The sequence below is a fragment of the Callithrix jacchus genome, chromosome 11 (genome assembly GCF_049354715.1).
Source record: "Callithrix jacchus isolate 240 chromosome 11, calJac240_pri, whole genome shotgun sequence".
Lineage (NCBI taxonomy): Eukaryota > Metazoa > Chordata > Mammalia > Primates > Cebidae > Callithrix > Callithrix jacchus.
In genome coordinates, this window is record NC_133512.1 from 28,977,099 (window position 1) to 28,996,297 (window position 19,199).

General features: G+C 42.3%; 1 protein-coding gene across 1 annotated transcript in view; it reads left to right on the forward strand.

The window, feature by feature from the left end:
* Positions 1–19,199, forward strand: part of CPVL (carboxypeptidase vitellogenic like) — a 157,662-nt gene that overhangs the window by 20,744 nt on the left and 117,719 nt on the right. The window contains exons 2-3 of the mRNA XM_002751466.7: positions 3,738–3,916; positions 11,786–11,904. Of these exons, the coding sequence (XP_002751512.2) occupies positions 3,748–3,916; positions 11,786–11,904 (288 nt within the window). The 5' untranslated portion in view covers positions 3,738–3,747. The remainder of the gene's footprint in view (positions 1–3,737; positions 3,917–11,785; positions 11,905–19,199) is intronic.

Below are 19,199 nucleotides of genomic sequence, written 5' to 3' on the forward strand. Positions count from 1 at the left end.
TTTTTTGCCATGTCTAGCAGTTGCTTCACTTTGTTTTTTAAAACAAAGCCCTAAATTATTTTTTTCTGAGTATAAGATTTTTTATAGAAAATTTAGAAATTAAGAAGTATTAAATCAGGAAAAAATGACGTATATCCAATCTAATATCCTGGTTTTCTTTCCCTAATAACATTTTATCATATTTTTCAAAACATTCTTAATGGCATTATTTTAATTGCTGTATATATAATAATTTTATCTTTTTGGTATATGGTAACTTATCTGATGTCTTATTGTTGGACATTTTATTTTTTGACTGTTTTAATTATTCTAAAGAGCACTGTGGATAAATAGCTTTGTTCCATGTCAATTTTACGTCGGACACATATCCAACTTTAAGGTTTAGTAAGACAATTTTAGCAAATTACAGACTTTTGACCTTTAGATTCTTTGATTCTGTCAATATTGCTTTTTGTTTACCTAGATGTTATTGTGTTTCTAAACATTAAGAGGAACATTTTATTTGAATTCTTCAATATGATATGTTTGAACTGGAAATAGCACCACTGTTCTGATATTAATTCAGGTAGGTATGACAAAGTGTAAGGTTAACAGTTTTCTTTTTTAACTTTATGTAGGAGATATCCTCTAGTACAAGGTTTGTTGGTTTAGAAATTGCTCAATATATGTTCAATAAACAGAAAGATGCATGCTAATTTAGGATATGCAAAAACATATGAGAGGGTATTAAAAAAAAGAAACCCCACTTCTTCGTTTGTGATACTAGCTTTCATTCTCATAAGGAGAGGTAACAGCTAAGCACAGTTCAGGAATTCTGGCTTTTGAATGAAAACTGTGAAATGAAATATGTTGGTGCTTTAATTCACCTACATGGGAAACCATGACTCAAATAGTTATTTGATTAAATGTTAATGAGATCTAAGTTGGCCCAATTCTTACTTTTATGTATTAGATTTATATTAATTAAAACAAGACCAGTTTTACCTCTTTTAAAAATATTAAAAATACAAGGGAAGTGCTGTAACTACCCTGGTTATTTAAATATTAATGGTGTCCATTAATGGGGTCTAGGGATTGGCAGCAGGAAGATTGAGAAATTGGATGGCATGATTCATATGTTTCTGTCCCCAGGAAAAACCTCTTACTCGAAGAGCTGCTTCCATTATTTTTTTAAATAGTGCATACATATATATACATAAATTTTTTTTCTGAACCAGTTAGAGAGTAAGATTGTTTATTTCAGGCATTCCTTGGAAGTAGCTATGCTGTAAAAGCATCGGTGTAAACAAGTTCACATAATTTTTAAAAATGTTTTAACAGAGCCAGAGAGGTCATTATCCTGGAGCTTCTTGGGAACCTAATTTCAGTTCCTAAATTCATTTTGTTCTTTATGATAGTCAATAACAGGCAAAAGCATTTTTTACGTCCGTACTGGATTTGGTTGGCCTTATTTACATTAAATGTGGGGAATTCTATTAAGTTAACTGAGAGGCGTGACAAGGGTTATATATTCAATCACATTATAATTATAAACCTTTATCTTATTGGGGAAATGTGCCTGAAAAGCTTTAAAAATTTGCTACAACCAGTATTTTTATGTTATGCCAAATTGGGTTGTAATAAGCATGTGGTTAAAAGATTTTTACACATTATGTATTTTTAAGATGTTCTAATGGCTTGGCATTTTAAAGCACTGAACAAAAGCAGGCATTGTGTTTGCATAATTGTGTATCTCTTTTTGCATCCAGAAATGTGAGCGTGTGGAATACTAACTCATTTCATGTATTTTATTTAGAATTTACAGCTAAGAACATGAGTAATTTTTCATGCTTAAATAGCAGGAGTGCAGTCATATAACAGCCCTGGTGTGCTTGTTCTGATTTCCCACTTATCAAGGTCAGGGTTAGGGTGAGACAAGAGAGACACTGCCTCAGGTGTAAAACTTGGTGTCAGAAAAAAACCTCAACATCAATAGTATTTTATTTTAATGTAGTAATTAAAAAACTGTGTCATACTGAGAAAAGTTAATGATATAAAAATGGTCAGCATTCTAGATGAAGCTGAGATATGGCCCGGCATCTGCACCTCCCTCGCTTCTCCCTAGTCCTGGTCTTGAGTGCGGTTAAGTCCTGGTTTCTCTATTTTCATGTCCTTGCATGAAGACACTCTTTTGATTCAAATTTTCCTATCTGAACTTGTTGACAATAATCCTCACTTTCCTAGTATCAAGGAATTTTTCCTTGGCCAAATTTTAGTTAGGCTTGTGAATCTTCTGCTAGGCTCATTTGTGTACTTCCTTGCAATGCTCGGTTTTAGCAAAGGACGCTGCTGAGTAGTTTTATGAAGAACCACCAAGACCAACATCTGACTGCTTCAGTGTCTGACCAGGTTTCTCATCCTGTCTGATCATCCTGGCCTGTCTTCAGCACGAATCCTATTAGGTCAGTTTAGCCAGATCCACCTTACCCCAGTGCTTCCTTTGAGTAATTTTTCATCCACTGACCCCCACAGTGCTCCTTGGCTATAAATTCCCGCTGGCCCATGCTGTGTTTGGAGTTGAGCCCAATCCCTCTTCCTTGTTGCAAGATCCTGTTGACTGCAAGGTCCCTATGCCTGTCTTTATCCTGATAAAGTCTTTGTCTCCATGCTTTTACATAATCATTCAGTCATTTTTTCTTTAACACTGGTGAAATTAGATTTAAATCAGCTACATGGGCAAGCCCACTATAAATATAACTCACATATTGATGTATATGTAAATCTTTATACAATTTTATACTGTCATTATCATGCCAGATGAATCCAGATGAATATTCTAAGCAAACACCAGATTTAAAGATCTTTGGAAGGCTTTGTGCTAATAGCTTGGGGCCTAATGTCCTGAATTTACTTACCAGCTAGCAATGAGGGGAGAGTCCTAAGGAGAGTTGTAGGACCTTCCTTTCTGGTTTTTGTTGTTGTTGTTGTTACTGTCGTTCTTTGATACAAACTGGGGGTTATAGGAGATAGAGGACATAACCAGAAATGAGTTGCTTCTTTGAAGTTGCCTGGCAAAGTGTGCATGCATGCCTGAGGTCTCACCTTTGCGTAAGCTCTTTCCACCCACCTGTGATGCCTTTCCCATTTCTCCCACCTCTCTGAGAAACATTCACCTTTTATTTAAGATTCGCATCTGACTTTGGTAAGGCCTTTCTATGATCTCTTGGCCTGAAATGTGCTGTCAATCCTCTGCTCTTCTGTGGTGGCATAACGGTTTCTACAACCCATTTATGGTCTTTTACAGAGTTCTTGTGGTCCTGAGACTTTATCCAATCCTCCACTGAATTTGCTTTCCATACTGAATCTTTAAAAATGTCAGTGATTCACACCTATACTCCCAGCACTTTGGGAGGCTGAGGTGGGAGGATTGCTTGAGCCCAGGAGGTCAAGGCTGCAGTGAGCCATGATTGTGCTACTGCATTCTAGCTTGGGCAACAAGCAAGATTCTATTAAAAAAAAAAAAAATGGTAGTTTAAAAATTACTGACATGGTAAATCCCTTGAAGACTCTCCCATTAACCTGTGAATGTAAGGGTGAGCAGGGATTGAGTGTGCTTATTTGTGGTGCTATCCAAGGTGTTTGCAAAGATCTTTACACACAATAATTTTTTAAGTGAATAAATGAATTTCTTACATGTAAAAGGGCCAGATAAATATTTACTCTTTTGATTCATTTGTGGAATGCTGTTTTTATCCTAGACCTGGAGAGATGGTTGATATCACGTGGAAGGTGATTGTTTGGCTGGTCTTGCTGACACCTGGCCCCTGTGATGGACTGTTTAGCTCCTTATTCAGAAGTGTTCCCATGCCACCTAAGGGAGACGGAGGACAGCCGTTATTTCTTACCCCTTACATTGAAGCTGGGAGTATCAAGAAAGGTAAGTAAGTTTAATTAAATGAGAAATTACCACTGCTACGAATTCAACAGTTTTTCTTAAAACAGGTAATCCACAGAATGCAAAATATATTTCAGTATTTTTACTGAGTCGTTTTGTTTCAAAATTTTTTTTTTTTTTTTTTTTTTTTTTGAGAAAGAGTTTTGCTCTGTCACCCAGGATGGAGTGCAGTGGCACAATCTTGGATCACTGCAATCTCCGTTTCCCAGGCTCAAGCAATTATCCTGCCTCAGCCTCCCGAGTAGCTAGGATTACAGGGACCCAACACCAGGACTGGCTAATTTTTTTTTTTTTTTTTTTCTTTTTGAGACGGAGTTTCGCTCTTGTTACCCAGGCTGGAGTGCAATGGCGCGATCTCGGCTCACCGCAACCTCCGCCTCCTGGGTTCAGGCAATTCTCCTGCCTCAGCCTCCTGAGTAGCTGGGATTACAGGCACGCGCCACCGTGCCCAGCTAATTTTTTGTATTTTTAGTAAATATGGGGTTTCACCATGTTGGTCAGGCTGGTTTTGAACTCTTGACCTTCAGTGATCCGCCCATCTCGGCCTTCTAAAGTGCTGGGATTATAGGCGTGAACCACTGTGCCTGGCCTATTTCAAATATTACTGACTTGATATCATATGTTATCTGAGTTTTTAGCTCAAATTAGAATTAGCCAGGGCTGAATTACCTGCATGGTTGAGTTGCAGCATTTTATTTTTAAGACTACTAGAGTGCCTGTCCCCCAGTGGGCACTTAATGCTAATACTATCCTTAAAACTTACTATGAGTCAATCACTGGTTCCAAGCTTTCTGCATGAACTTATTTAAACATCTCAACTTCCCAGGGAGGTGCCCATTTTACACATGTGAAACCAAAGCAGAAAGAGATTGAGCTACTAGCCAGAGTTCATGCAGATAACAGCTGGTGTGAAGGCTTTATATTAAGACAGCCTCACTACAGCCTCTCTGCTGGGCCCCCTCAGCCAGCATGTCTAGGCCTTAGTTTTCTCATTAAGATAAGATGGAGATTTAACAACTTACCCAACTTGCAGAGATGTTATGAAAATCCAATGAGATAAGGCACATGAAAATTCTTTGTACCCAATAAATTGTTCTCCAAGTATGAGTGTTTGCAAATGGCTTTATTTAGAGATTGTGGGTTTTTCTACTGCTCCTACTAAAAGGAAAAAAGATACCAGTTAGTGTTATCAGAGACTAAAATTTATGACGTGCATCTGCTCTTTTTTTTTTTTCTTTTTTGACAGTCTTGTTCTGTCACCCAGGCTGGAGTGCACTGGCACAATCTCTGCTCACTACAACCTCTGCCTCCTGGGTTCAAGTGATTCTTCTGCCTCAGCCTCCTGAGTAGCTGGAACTACAGGCGTGCACCACTACGCCAGGCTAATTTTTATATTTTTAGTAGAGATGGTGTTTCGCCTTGCTGGCCAAGCTGGTCTTGAACTCCTGACTTCAAGTCATCTGCCTGCCTCAGCCTCCGAAAGTGCTGGGATTATAGGCATTAGCCACAACACCTGGCCCTGTATCTGTTCTTTGTGGTTCTTTGTGCTAAATTACTGTGCAGGCAAATGACTTCAACTTTCTGGACTTCAGTAGGTTCCTGAGCTATAAAATAGTAGGTAGCTATTCTGAGGGGCTGTTTGCAAAGAGTGGCAGAGAAATGGGTGGTGGTTGAAGGGAGCACTGGGCTCCAGGAAGGGTCTTTAACAGAATAGTAGAAAATGTTTGTTTGCTGACAGAAATGATGAGCAGGGAGTTGGTTTGGTTTGGGGAAACATTGTTGGAGACTGTGTTTAAGGAGGTGAGAGACAGGGATCTGGCACACAGCCCCAAGGTTGTCCCTTGTCACAGGTGGGAAGGCAGAGATGGTGCCGGTGAAGCTGGCAGGTTGGCAGATTTGATGGGAATGAAGAGTAACTCTGGAAATTTTAGTCAAATGATCATTTTAAAGATCAAAAGTAAATGTAAATACTATATAAAGACATTTAAAATAAAGCAGATTTTCTTCATTGGAAGTACTCGTAGCCAATAGGATGTCAGTGTTTTTTGTTTTGCATTGTACAGGAAGACATTCCCATATTTTAAGGGTATGTGTCAATGCTGTTCATATGTCTTTTTTTGAAATACATATTGGCTTCAAATTTCACCATGTCTTTTCTTAGGAAAGATGAAAAACTTTAATAATGTAGTTAGTGTGTTTTAAAAAGGACTGATTTTTACCTCGCATAGAGAAGTCATGGGAAGACGGCTGCCCCAGCGTATCAGCTGATACCACTAAGATGCGTGGGAAGAGGCTAAGTATCGATAAACCCTCCAGATTGGGTCACATGCACGTATTTCAGCTTCTTAACAAGTGGACTCTGATGGCTTCGATTTATGTTCATTAATAGTAAATCAAAGCAAGCCATTTGATTTAGGGATGAAATAGGTTAAGTAATTGTTGTAACTGAATTCTACCAGTCCACATAGGAAATTGAGCCTGAAATACTTCACTGGAGTTGCCCAATAGGATGTATGCATTAGAGCTGGGTAGCAGAGATGGGCTTAGGACCCAAATCTTCTTTCTGCTCTGTGATTTGCCTGCTATAATTTAATTCCATTTGTTTCAGAAGCTTCTAAGGTGCTCTTCTAAAGTGACCAGATGCACACACATAAAACAGTTAAGGAATTAGAGCATACTAAAGTACTAAAGTATTACCTTTGAAGTAAGTGCACTGCAGATTTGGAGAAGGAACCTATCCCTGTTAGTTGGCATAATCTAGGGAGAAAATACTAGAGCTGTCGTTGCTGTAGTAAAAATAAGTAGCTAACATCTAGTCATTATATCCCTAGTACCTAGCATAGTACCTACACATAATAGGTATGTATGAATATGTGTGGGGTTTAAACTTGGGTGCTAACCCTGTCCCAGGCATTGTACTTTACATCCACTTGCTCATTTAATTCTCGGAGCAACCCTAAAAAAGAGTGCATAAGCGTTGTTCCCATTTTATAAATGAGAACACTGAGGCCTGGAGAAATCAAATATCTTGCCTAGGGCCATAAAATTAGTAAGTGGCAGAGCTGGAATTAAAACCTATACTGGCCAACCCCAGGGCCCATGGTATGAACCACTATGCTCTAGGACCAGCTCTGGACTTGAGAGTATTGGGTAAGATTTATGTAAACAGCAAAAGGTCTGTGCATACCGAATGAGGGAAACAGCTTAAAGAAAGGCATTAAGTGAAAGTGACCATGGTGTATCTGTATCACACATCTTGTGGAACCAAGTAAAAAGAACCCTGAGAAATCTATTTCAGAGACTGTTGACATCACTCCTGTTCTTGTTTTTCTTGCCTGTGAGCATTCCAAAGTTATGGGTATTAGCAGCAGCCGAGAAGGATTCCAAGGGAGGTAGTTTTGTCTTCCACCCTCCTATGTCAAGATTGGTAGATCTTCATGTGATAATCGACAACGTTTAAAATATTAAATCTGTGTGTAATATCACTTTCTAAAGTTATGTTACACAGCCAAATTCTTTGAACAGAATTTTAAGTGACTGATTCAAAATCTGGTACATCTGGGTATTCAAATGTAGCCCTGACAACATAATTAAGGATAATTTTATTCATCCGCTTTGCTGAAAGTTCAGGAAGCTCTGGACAGATGGTCAGCTCACTCCCCTAAATCCCTTTTGTTTCTCGAGTCTGTCAAAACCCTAGGAATGTGAGTCTTATTATTGCAATGGAATATTTTCGAGATAAACAGTAGCTCACAAAAAGACAAGGGACATTTTTATTTTTTAAAATCCCCAATTAGCTGTCTTAGTTTTATGTAATTGTAATTGCATGTTTACTTTCTCTGAAGCTAAAATAAATCTTTACTCCCTGAAACAAAATGAATGTAGGAGGCACATTTCAGCTTGTTTATAAACACTGCATGTTCACACGTTAAAGACTATTTTACTAGTAGGTCCTAATTTATTGTTACTTATGATCTGGCAATGCCTGTCCACACTGGTGATAATTTGAGTGTTTGTGAATCTGACATGCATGCTGATGAGCTGGTTCAAGCCCTTTGTTGGTTACACTCCAATGTTTTTGAAAGTGTTAATATCACAAACACTGGTAGCAGTAAAAACAAAGGAGGAAGTAAAATCACTTCAAAGAAAGCTTTTTCCTTTTTAAAACTATTCTAAACATTCATATTGTGAGTCATGGTGCCAGAAACATAGAAACTCCTATATCTTGGGAGTTTGTTTTCCACATTCAACTGATAGAAGGATGCACAGACATTTGAAAATATAAAAAGTCATTTTAGTTGATGAAATTTTTAATTATTTTACTGGGATTTAGTTAGTGGAAATTTAAAATTTGAAACAAGGGAAAACATTTTTTATAGGCTAGAGAAAGGTTCTAAATTTGAGATCTCCTTTTTTTTGAAACTGAGTTTTACTCCCGTAGCCCAGGCTGGAGTGCAGTGACACAATCCCGGCTCACCACAACCCCCACCACCTGGGTTAAAGTGATTCTCCTACCTCAGCCTCCCAAATAGCTGGGATTACAGGCATGAGCCACCATGCCAGGCTGATTTTGTATTTTTAGTAGAGATGGGCTTTCTCCATGTTGGTCAGGCTGGTCTCGAACTCCCAACCTCAGGTGATCCTCCCACCTTGGCCTCCCAAAGTGCTGGGATTACAGGCGTGAGTCACTGCACCTGGCCAAGATCTCTTAACAAGGTCTGCCTTGGGAGGTTTTTGTAGAAATAAGCTAATCCTAGTGCATTGTCAGCAGTGCTTTTCCATTTAGTTAATTCATTTATTGACTTGTTCATTCATTTGTTAACATTCGTTCGTTAAAAAGTATTTATTGAATGTCTTAGGTGTGTAAATCAGCATGCGGAGTCCCAAAGTATGCAAAGTTAAATAAGACAAATTCCCTGCTTCCCGGCCTCCTGACCGAGGAGGGAAGGTCTGAAATACACTCAAGTGCAAGGTAGCAGAGAAGCTACTTTGGCATCCTTAACAAGGGAGGGATGAGTGAACATCTGAATCATTTGAGAGCAGGTCGTGGGCCCTGTGTGATGCTGGTCTTGGGAGAGTTAGATTGATTCAATCATCCTCTTCTCTATTTCATTCCCTCCAGCTCCTTTCTATTATATATTTTCTTTTTTTCTCATTATACTTTGACTTTTCTCATTTTTCTATTTTCTTTCTCAAATCCTCTCCTTCCCATTTACCTCTCTGAAGTCCGCATCTCATTCATTTCTAATCCAGTTTTAAAAACCTTCTGTACTCTTTTTTTGGCGGTGGATGTTTGTTTGATTTTGCAAAGATTAATAGTTTTGCTAAAAAAGACTTCTAAAGCATTTTAAAGGCTGCCCACCCCTGGGGAGTAGGGGGGTGATCTTTCTGTGGGCTAATTAAGAGTGGAAGTGAAGAAAAGGAAAAGAAAAAAGATGGTGGGAAGAGTGGGAGGGGAGGAGCAGCAAACACCACTTGACCCAAACACCTCCCTTTTCTTTCTCACAAGATCATCTTCTCTTTTTCTTTGCCTTTTTTCCCGATGGAGGAGGGGATAGACCTCACTGGGAGCAGAATGGGAAGACCTACAGAGGTTGCATTAAGCGACATTCCATGGCAGAACTGGGCTGAGCCAGAAAAAGGAAATCCTTCTAGACGTCACTTGGAGTGGCCAAGGGCTAATGTTAACTTTCCCTTCCAATTGACTGAACCCGTATTTTATGGGCAGTGCTAAGCTAAGGGTTCAGATGCATTTTTATTGTTGCTTGATCCTCACAGAAAGCGCAGGGTAGAGGAATCGTTATTTATATTTTGCATAAAAGGAAAGGCTCAGATGGAGCAGCTTCCTGGGGAGCCCTAATTTGGTTAGGATTCCAAACCCAGGTCTGTCGGGCTAGGAAACCTATGCTCTATTGTGCTAGCCTAACAGGACCCTCAAGGACCACCTATGGAGATCTTTCCTTTGTCCCCACAACCTCTGCTCAGAGATGCTCCCTGTTCCCAGTCAGCAGGTGCATTTCACAGACAGCAACACTAGCTCTGCTCCCTGCCTGCCAGCTTCTTTTTATAGGTTTTACATGTGGGGGCTCTTTTAATCCAGGTGGCCCACAGGCAGCCCATCTTCCATAGAGGAGACCCTGAAATACAGGGAGGTTAAATGCTTGTCCAGAGGGTAACTAGCTGGTCCATAGGAGTGCTAGGATCAGCAAAGTACTAAAAAGAAAACAAACTCTGTGGCCTAGATAAGAGGTTTCCCTTTTGAGAGGCATGCTTATATATATACACATATATGTGTGTATGTGTATATATATATTTTATATATGTGCATGTGTGTGTATTTGAAGACAGGGTCTCGCTGTGTCATCCAGGCTGGAGAGCAGTGGTGTGATCATGGCTCAGTGCAGCCTCGGCCTCCTGGGTTCAAGCCATCATCCCACCTCAGCCTCCCAAGTAGCTGGGACTGCAAGCACTGCTGCCATGCTCAACTAAGAGGCATGCCTCTTTTAAAAGAGAAACTAGTGGTCCCAAAGCAGCAGTGTGCTGGTAGAAGTTTAACAACCAGCCCTTGGAGTCAGGACCCTGAGTTGTAGCCTCTATTCCCTTGCATGTAAATAGTGTCACGTTGGCCTATTTTATCCTAACGATGTTGTCCCTGAATGCTGAGCTGGGCTTAGGTGGACCCTCCACCACCTAAGGGTCCACCTACCACCAAAGGCATCTTTAGTTGATGGCATGAGAGGAGTCAAGTTTCCTGACCTACTAAACAGTCTCCAACTTAATACGGCTCAGACTTACATCACTTTTGAGTGATTAGTTCCTACTGTGGACACATTCTTTGTCACCACTAAAGGATTGTTCTTCGTCCAAACTTTCCCTTTTACTTCCCCACCATGTTCTCTTGTTTTCTGTTCCTTTGTCACTCCCTTCCTGACCACTACTTCCCTTCCCACTCCCTGCCACCTGCACCTGCTGACTTGCTCTAGTTAAGAGCCCTGGGGGAAGGAACAGACTCTGCAGCCCGACTGCTGGGTTTGATTCCAGCTCTCCTCTGCTGGCTGTGTGACCTCAGGCAAATCACATAATCTCTCTGTGCTTCAACTTTCTCATCCGTAAAGTGGGAATGAGAATTACACTTCCCACATCATGTAAAGCCCTGGTATTGTGGCCTTGCAAACGTCAGCTCCTAGCAACATTCTTTACTTCTGGGCATCCTCAGCCCTCTGAGCTTCCCCAATTATTTCTTCCCTGTGCCTGTCGCAATGGTACCATAAGAAAGCCAGGACCCCTGCCCTCTATAGCTGACCCTCATCCTGTTTGGCTCCCCCTGAGTAGCCATGAGGTCACCCCCAGGCTCCCCACTGGCCATAGCCACCCTCACTCGCATAGGCCTCAGTCCACTCCCCTTAGTAGACGTGACAGGCTTTTTGCCTTCCTGAAAATGAGAGCATGAAGGACACCGGCCACTTCGGGGCTGAGAGCTGCTCCACCACATCGTTTCTCTTGCGCCCCACTATTTTGGGTCAGGTTACTTTATCCCGCTTCTTTCTATGTGGCCCAAGGTAAACACCTTGGTTTATGCAAGGTGTGATGACAGGAAATTTGCTTATCTTCTTTTAAAAACCTTGTTACAGCTTGTAGAATATATTTGGGCACTCCTTCCCAAAGGCTTTAAACTTTCCCATATCCTTGGCTACATAGTGAGGGTGGACTATGTGGGATTTTCCGCAGGAACTACCTTTCATATCAATCCCTTCTAGTCTATCTAATCACTCCATTTCACCCAGACTGAGATAGATGGCTCACATGGCTTCTTTTCTGTAATCCTTGGGTAATTTCTTTTTCTCCCACTAGGAAAAGAATTGAGTTTCGTCAGTCCTTTCCCAGGATGGAACATGGACAGTTATGCCGGTTTCCTCACGGTGAATAAGACTTACAACAGCAACCTCTTCATGTGGTTCTTCCCGGCTCAGGTAGGCGCCCGACAGAAAGAACACCAGTGTTCAAGAGCTGGCTTGCCTCTTGAAGGCAGAAATGTTAGCCTAACAGCTTATAGGTCTTAAGAAAAAAAAAAACCAGATTTTTTTTTCTAAAAATAAGCAAATCTGCGTGGTGTTCCTGTTAATAGGCAGGAAACAAACGTTTTCTGTGGGGTGGGAAGTGTCCAACTTCGAAATTGCTTGCAGCCCTATTTGGAGGGTTAAAACTATCACTTCTTGCCACAGCCGTCTTCCTATCTTTCTGTTGTATTTTTGTTCTAAGAATACTTAAGGCAGGGATGGGTGGTGGGGAGCCCAAGGAGGATAAGTAGGGAGATTCCTGAAGTTAACAGGTAATGCTTGGCCGAGTATGTTTATATCTAGTCAGCCTTGGCCTTATATGGTGACCTTGTCTGTGGACTCCTTCATGTACTCAGTACCCACTTACTGAGCATTTTCTGCGCTGTGGGGTCACAGAGGAGATGGAACTGAGCTCAGACTCTATGGACCTTAACAGGAGGAGTGGGAGGATTGCTGATCTAGGAAGGCTTCTGGCAGGAAAGGCCATCACTTTTTCAAATCTCTATAGATGTAGGCGGGTATATTCTTGTACTTCACCAATCCTATGTAATTTACTTCAAGAGCATGCCATTCTTCTGTATGAACAAGATACTTTCAGCTTAGGGGTGCTGTTGTGGGTATTGGTAGAAGTGCTGAGATGCATAAACAAATCTTATTCCACTGCAGAGTAATTTTCTATTTTCATCTTCCAAATTGGATTTGTTTTAGAGGCAGGGAAAGCAAAGAAAAAACTATCCCTGTGGAGGGTGTTATTTACATTTGCATGTGATTTGCATATAGCTGGTTTGCATGTATAGTAACTGAGTATATGGCTTAATCCAGGGTAGTTTTCGAGTTACATTGTTTCTCTTGGTACTATTGCGTTATATTTTCTTATCTTTTCTTTACTGCTTTCCCAACTACATGGCCTCTGACATAGTTCACCCCAAAGCAGCCTGTGGTGGAGTACAGTCAAGTTAGGGCATGTAATAAAGGGTGAAGAATTCTGTGTCCTTTGTGGTTGGGTGCACAGTAGCCATCATCTTCTCTGGAAGGCTTTCTTGGCCCCCAGCGAGGGCTTCTTATTTCTTTGTCAGTGTTCCTGTTGAGTGAGGGAAGAGAGGTGCCTAGAGTGTACCATGTAAGGAGACATACCCTCAGGTGTGTGTCATACAAGGGCAAGGTCAGCACTGGAGCCTGACCCCTTCCAGCCTCTTGTTGGTGCCTCCCATGAGTGGAGCCCAACTAGAAGCCGGGTGGAGTCAGGTGGCCTAGCCCATAGAGGTACACCTCACAGGGCACAGAGTGGGGTATAGGAGGGTGGATAATGGACCTTCCGTCTCTTAAACTTTATGCCTTTGAGAAACATTCTGTGCCTGTGTATTTTTGATATCACATCTATCGATGTCATTGAATGCAGTCATTTATCTGCAGTAACCCCTTCATATTAGTTGTCTCTTGCTGCTATAACAAATTGCCACAAACTTAGTGTCTTAAAACAACATACATTTTATTTTATAATTCTGTAGGTCTGACATGGGTCTCCCTGGGCTGAAATTCAGGACCAGTAGCGTTGTGGTCCTTGTAGAGGCGCAAAGGGAGAATCTCTTTTCTGGCCTCTTGCAGTGTCTAGAGGCTGCTCACATTCCTTGGCTCATGGTCCCTGACCCCAGCTTCAAAGCCTGCAATGGCAGCCTGACTCCTTCTCACTTCATGTAATCTCCATGGTTGTGTTGCCTTCTCTGACTCTTGTCTTCTGCCTCTGTCTTCTAAAAGGACTCTTGTGATGATGTTTCGCCCACCTGGATAGTCAGGATAATCTCCCCATTTTAAGGCCAGTTGATTAGCAACTTTAATTTTATCTGCAACCTGAATTCTCTTTTGCCCCATAACCTAACGTATTCTAGGGATTAAGACACAAACATCTTTAGGGAGTTACTATTCTGCACAAAATGGATACTTGAAAATTTGCCTAGATTATTGAGTCTCAATATGTTCTCTCTCAGGTCAGTCTCACATGTTGTTATATACAAAAATTCTCTGACTTCCCCTAGAGATTCTGACTTGTAAATTGGCAGAGGCCAGCAGGTTGCAGAATTACCAGGTGAACCATGCTCTGTGAAACCATCACTCCAGCCTACTGGCCATTACCCTCTGCCTGAAGCTCCTGGCCGGAAAGTGACTGACATGCCTTTTACCAGAAAGAAATGCCTAGAGCAGCCAAACCCAGACTGAGGCGGTGTGTTTCCCATGTTAAGGGTTGAAATGCAGGGAGTGAAGAGACCAGTGCAGTCTGTGGAGGCTGGCTTCACTAATCCAGCTTGCAGATTCTCTAAGACCTGTTAGGACCACTTCCCCATCTTCCTTCCACTCTCCTACTCCCCCACATAAGCCGGAGAACCCCAATTCCTTATTTTCCCTTCTGCTTTGTTACTTGTTTATGACACTAGTCAATTCCTCATTGCCTTCTGAATGTTGAGTCTTTTTTGATAATGATCCAGATTTGAAAAAAAAACAAACAAACCAGGAACTAAGGCTGAGAGAAGAGCTCAGATGGAAACAAAGCAAAAACCCAGTTGTTTTCTTTCTCAGGTTGACTCTGGACAGGTAAACAGCTGTGTCTAGAATGTAGGTGGTGTTTTGGCATCATAAACCTGTTGAGAGAAAGAGGTTTAGTTTGCATGCTCTGCCGGTTGCTAGACTGAGGTCTGAAAACCCCCTTCATTAAACAATAACTGGACTGTTGGTTTTTGCTCTTTTCCCCTTAATTAAATGAACACCCAGCTGTGCATCCCCTGACCAGGTTATGTTCTTTTGAGTCCAATACTGTAGCCGTAAACACATCCTGCGATGAACCCAGAAGACACAAGAGAAAAGAAGGTCTTTAAGTACATGGTGTTCCAGTGAAAGTGATAGACGAAGCTTTGGGAGAAGAGGGGCCGAGATGAAAAACAGTGCCCACAGATAGGTACCACCATGTGGCAGCCAAGAAAGATTGTTCCAAGACCTCTTCCCTGGAAGCCCACATGCAGAGCCAGATATCTGAGGCTTCTGGCTATAAATTATGGAGTCATACCAGTTTGGGTGAAGGAGATAAAGCCTGTGTGACAAGGAGAAGCAATGGTCACTGAGATGGGGGAGTCCTTTTCATTTGGCAGAGATATTAGTTCATTGTCTATCACAGGGAAGCAGCTGATATTGTCACCAGGAGAGAAATGACCTCTTTAAAAAACTTAAGGTAGAGAAAATAAGAGATCCAGGAAGGATGCCACATTTGTCACATCCTCTGAGTATTTTTTTGGGGGGGGATGCTGTTTCTCAAATTAGTTTTGTTTTCCTGTTATTTTTATGAGACTGCCCTGTTATTGTATACAGATCAGTGCAGAATGAATTCCAGAACTTGAAATTGGTGTGCAGTGGGAATGACAATCTGCTGGAGAAAAGAGTAGGCATTTTGTGTGGGATAAAAATATAAGGAAACTAGCAGAAATGTAGCAGTTCTAATAGCTGCTGGTAACTGAATACTGTCTATTCTGGGCACTGTGCATTTTCTTATCCAATCCTTGCCTGAACCCCATGAGGAAGGAATTGTCATCCTCATTTTATAGATGAAGAGATTAAATAATCAGCTCCAAGTTACTCAACTAGAAATTGGCGGAACTGGAATATAAAATTAGGCCTCTGATGTGCAAATCCTTGATCTTGGCCTTCATGTGTTAGATCCAGAGGAAACGAGTCATGGAAGGCACTTGAGTATAGTAGCTAAAAGTACAGCCTCTTTAGTAAGTCAGGCTTGGATAGAAATCTTGGCTTCAGTACTTACGCTAAAGGTGACCTTCGGCACATTTCTTAGTGTCCCTGAGCACTGGTTTCCTCATTTTTAAAATGGGGATCAAATACCTATTTGGCAATGGTTTTGAGACAGAAGAGGTAATGGGGAAAGCATTAGCATAGTACCTAAAACATAGTAACTATAGTTTCTACTGTCGTTATTTCATTATGATTAACATTATTATGGTTGTTATTACTTTTTAAACTATTAACACAAATGTTGAGAACGAAACCAGTCACAATTTGAGAGGTTAAAGATGACAGCAAATAGAGGGAAATTATAAATTAGAAGGACCTGAGCCCCAGGCATCAATCAGGGTGAATTAATTGCTACCAGGTCAGGAAATCACTAAATGAAATTGGGATTTTTTCCCCACATGGAAGAAGATAAAAAGGACATAGAGATTATTACTGTTTAAAGTCAGCATTCTTCTCATTGGTAAAAAAATAGCTAGTATTGGACTTTGTGTTACAGAAGTAGAAACAGATAATTCATTGGATACATTTATTCAAAACCTGCAGTTAAGATACCTCAAATGTCATGGAGCCAAAACCTGGGGCATTTGGAGTCAGGCCTAGGCCCCTTTACAGAGGACCCCACCTTAATCCTCAGGCCAAGAGGAAAGACCTAGATGCCTGTATTTGAGAATCTGGTGTCTGAAGAGGTCAGGATCACATTGATGAGGCCCATAAGGTGCTGGGATGAGGAGGGCTCCCTTTCAGGCTCCTGCAGGCTGGGCCCTCCTGGATCAGACACCAGAATGATCAGATAGCACAATGTGCTTGAATCAGCGGTCAGTTGGAGAGGAAATGAACTGCTCTAATGCTCCTGGTCCAAAACACTCTCTGGCATGTCCCAAAGGTGCCTGGAAGGCAACAGCACAGCCCATCCTGGGGCCGAAGGTATGGAATCTGGCCCCACCGTAACTCAGCCCATGGTGCCATGTACACTCCCTCACCTGCACATCTGAACTTCTCCAGTAACACAGATAACGTGGGAGAAGACAGGGATTCCCAAATGTGCGACTGCTCATCAGAAATACCTGGGGAGCTTTGGAAATAGGATTGATCTCCCGGCTTACTGTCTAGCTGCACCCAGCAGAGACTGATTCTTCAGATCTGGAGCCGGCCTAGGGATCAGTGTTTCTAATGGTGGTCCTGGTGCAGTGAGTCAGTGGGCTGGAATTTGGGAAAAAAGAACTAGAGGGTTGGGATACAGGGATTCTAATTCCAAGTCTGTGATTCTATGCTGTATAACTTGGGAGACAGCATTCATATTTTCTGGGCCTCAGTTCTCTCATACAGAAATAAAGATGTTAAACCTCATGGATTGCTCAGGCTCCTTCCCAGCATTACCTTCTATGGTTCTGTAGTTAAGTGTAAGAACATCCAAGAACTCCAGATCAGGATGTGGATTGAATGAAGGAGCCCTTGACTATGTGGTAGCCAGCCTTCAGGCTGGTCCCCAGGGCTCTTCATCTCTTGGTGTATATGCCCTTGGGCAGTCCCCTTCCATACTGAATCAAGGCTGGCTTTGTGACCAACATGCTAGCAAAAATGATGGTGTTGGACTTCCAAGGCTACATTATAAAGGGCAATGTTACTTGTGCCTTGGTCTCTTCAATCCTTCATTCTGAGAAAAGGATGCCATGTTGGGAGGACACTCAAGCAGCCACATGGCTGTGCCCCTGTGGAGAGGAAGTGAGGCCTCCACCCTCTAGTGGGCACCAACCTTGGAAGAGGTTCATCTAGCCCCAGGGAAGCCTTCTGATGACTGTAGGACTGATAACTTGACTACAATTTCATGAGAGACCCTAAGCCAGACACCCTCAAATTTCTGACCCACAGGAATCCTGAGACATCAAAATTTATTGTTGTCTTAAGCCGTTAAGTTTTGGAGAGATGTTATGCCGCATTAGATAACTAATACAGCTTCTTGTCTTGGACTTTTCAGCTGTGGTGGTGATACCTTGTGACCACTAGCATATTCTCCCTAACCTGGGGGAAGGATAAGAACATAAGGAGTGGGGATTACTATGCCGGCTACTTTTAATTTTCATTTTTTTGCCTTCAGCTCCAATTCTACCCACTTCCCTGCTCCACCATAATAGAGCCCTCAGCATTTCTCCGATGCAGTAAGCACAATATTAAGCTTTGCCAGTAGAGGGTGCTGGAGAGACATTGCAGGAGGAATTTGGCTTAGCTCTCTGTTCTGTGTCCTGCCTTTGCTTTTTCTTGGCGCCACTGCCTTGTCTGTCAGCAGTGTGTTGTGGAGGGGACATCCAGTGGCACTGCGCCTTAGCTGTGCACCCAGACCACCAAGACTCTCAGCAAGATGATATCCCTGGCTGTCGCCCTCCCAGTAGGAACACCATGCGCCCCAGGCCTTGCCGGCAAGCAGGCTCCCTAAAGCCCTTCTCTCTCTGCAGCCCTCTCACTAGCCTTGGCCATTTGTGCCTCAGAGGGTTGTTCCCTCAGCGCCTCCCCCCACTCCCCCACCGCCCCCCCCCCGATATGGACACCATGTACTCCAAGGTTGTGTGCCACCCTTCAGGCAAGAAGGCTCCCAACCTCCTGAGTCTCTCCGTGTCCACTTGCCAGCCACAGCCTACCCATCCCTACTTACCCAAGGATGGTTGGCCAGCTTTGGACCAGGGAACCCAGTGAACCTCTCAGCTCCTCAGAGGCCTGTGACCATACCTTCATGGGTTGGTGGACACAAATCTACCAACAAGGTCTGGACAGCAGCCTTGGGAAGAGTCCCCTCTCCACTTTATGGGCTTGTCCGGCCGTGAGCACTCCCCCAGCCCAGGGTATTCTTTGGCATTCTCCTTATATATGCATATTTAGTCCCTGTTATAACAAATACTTCTAGATATTAACATTTCCGTGTTCCTTAGTGGAAACAGGAAGCCTACCCAGCATGCTGGTCTTTGGCCAATGCTGACGATGTGGCTTGTGGGAGAGCAGGCACCTCTAGTATTTCATCTTCACTTTTGCCCAGGGGTGTCTGAGATACCCATGGCTGGCTGTGGCCAGAGTAAACACTGGAACTTGTAACCGAATTAAAGGTGAATGTTTCCAGGTTAAAAAAAAAAAAATTAAAATGACTCTGGTTTCTGACTTCTGATTGAGGTTTAACTGATACAGCTACCATTCTAAATCTTTCTCCAGCTCTGAGACACTACGGGCTGGACATGTGGTCTGGCCTAAGGAATGTGTGATAGAAAGGCCTCGAGAGCCAGGGCAGCCAGTCTTTTTGTCTCAGCTCTATTCTGTCTCAGACCACAGGATCCCTCATCTGTGCTTCATTCTTCTCCATTGGCAGATCAACATGCTTTGCTTCTTCAGGCACTTGGCCAAGTATGGCCAACCTTTTGTTTCCAAGGTTACATTTT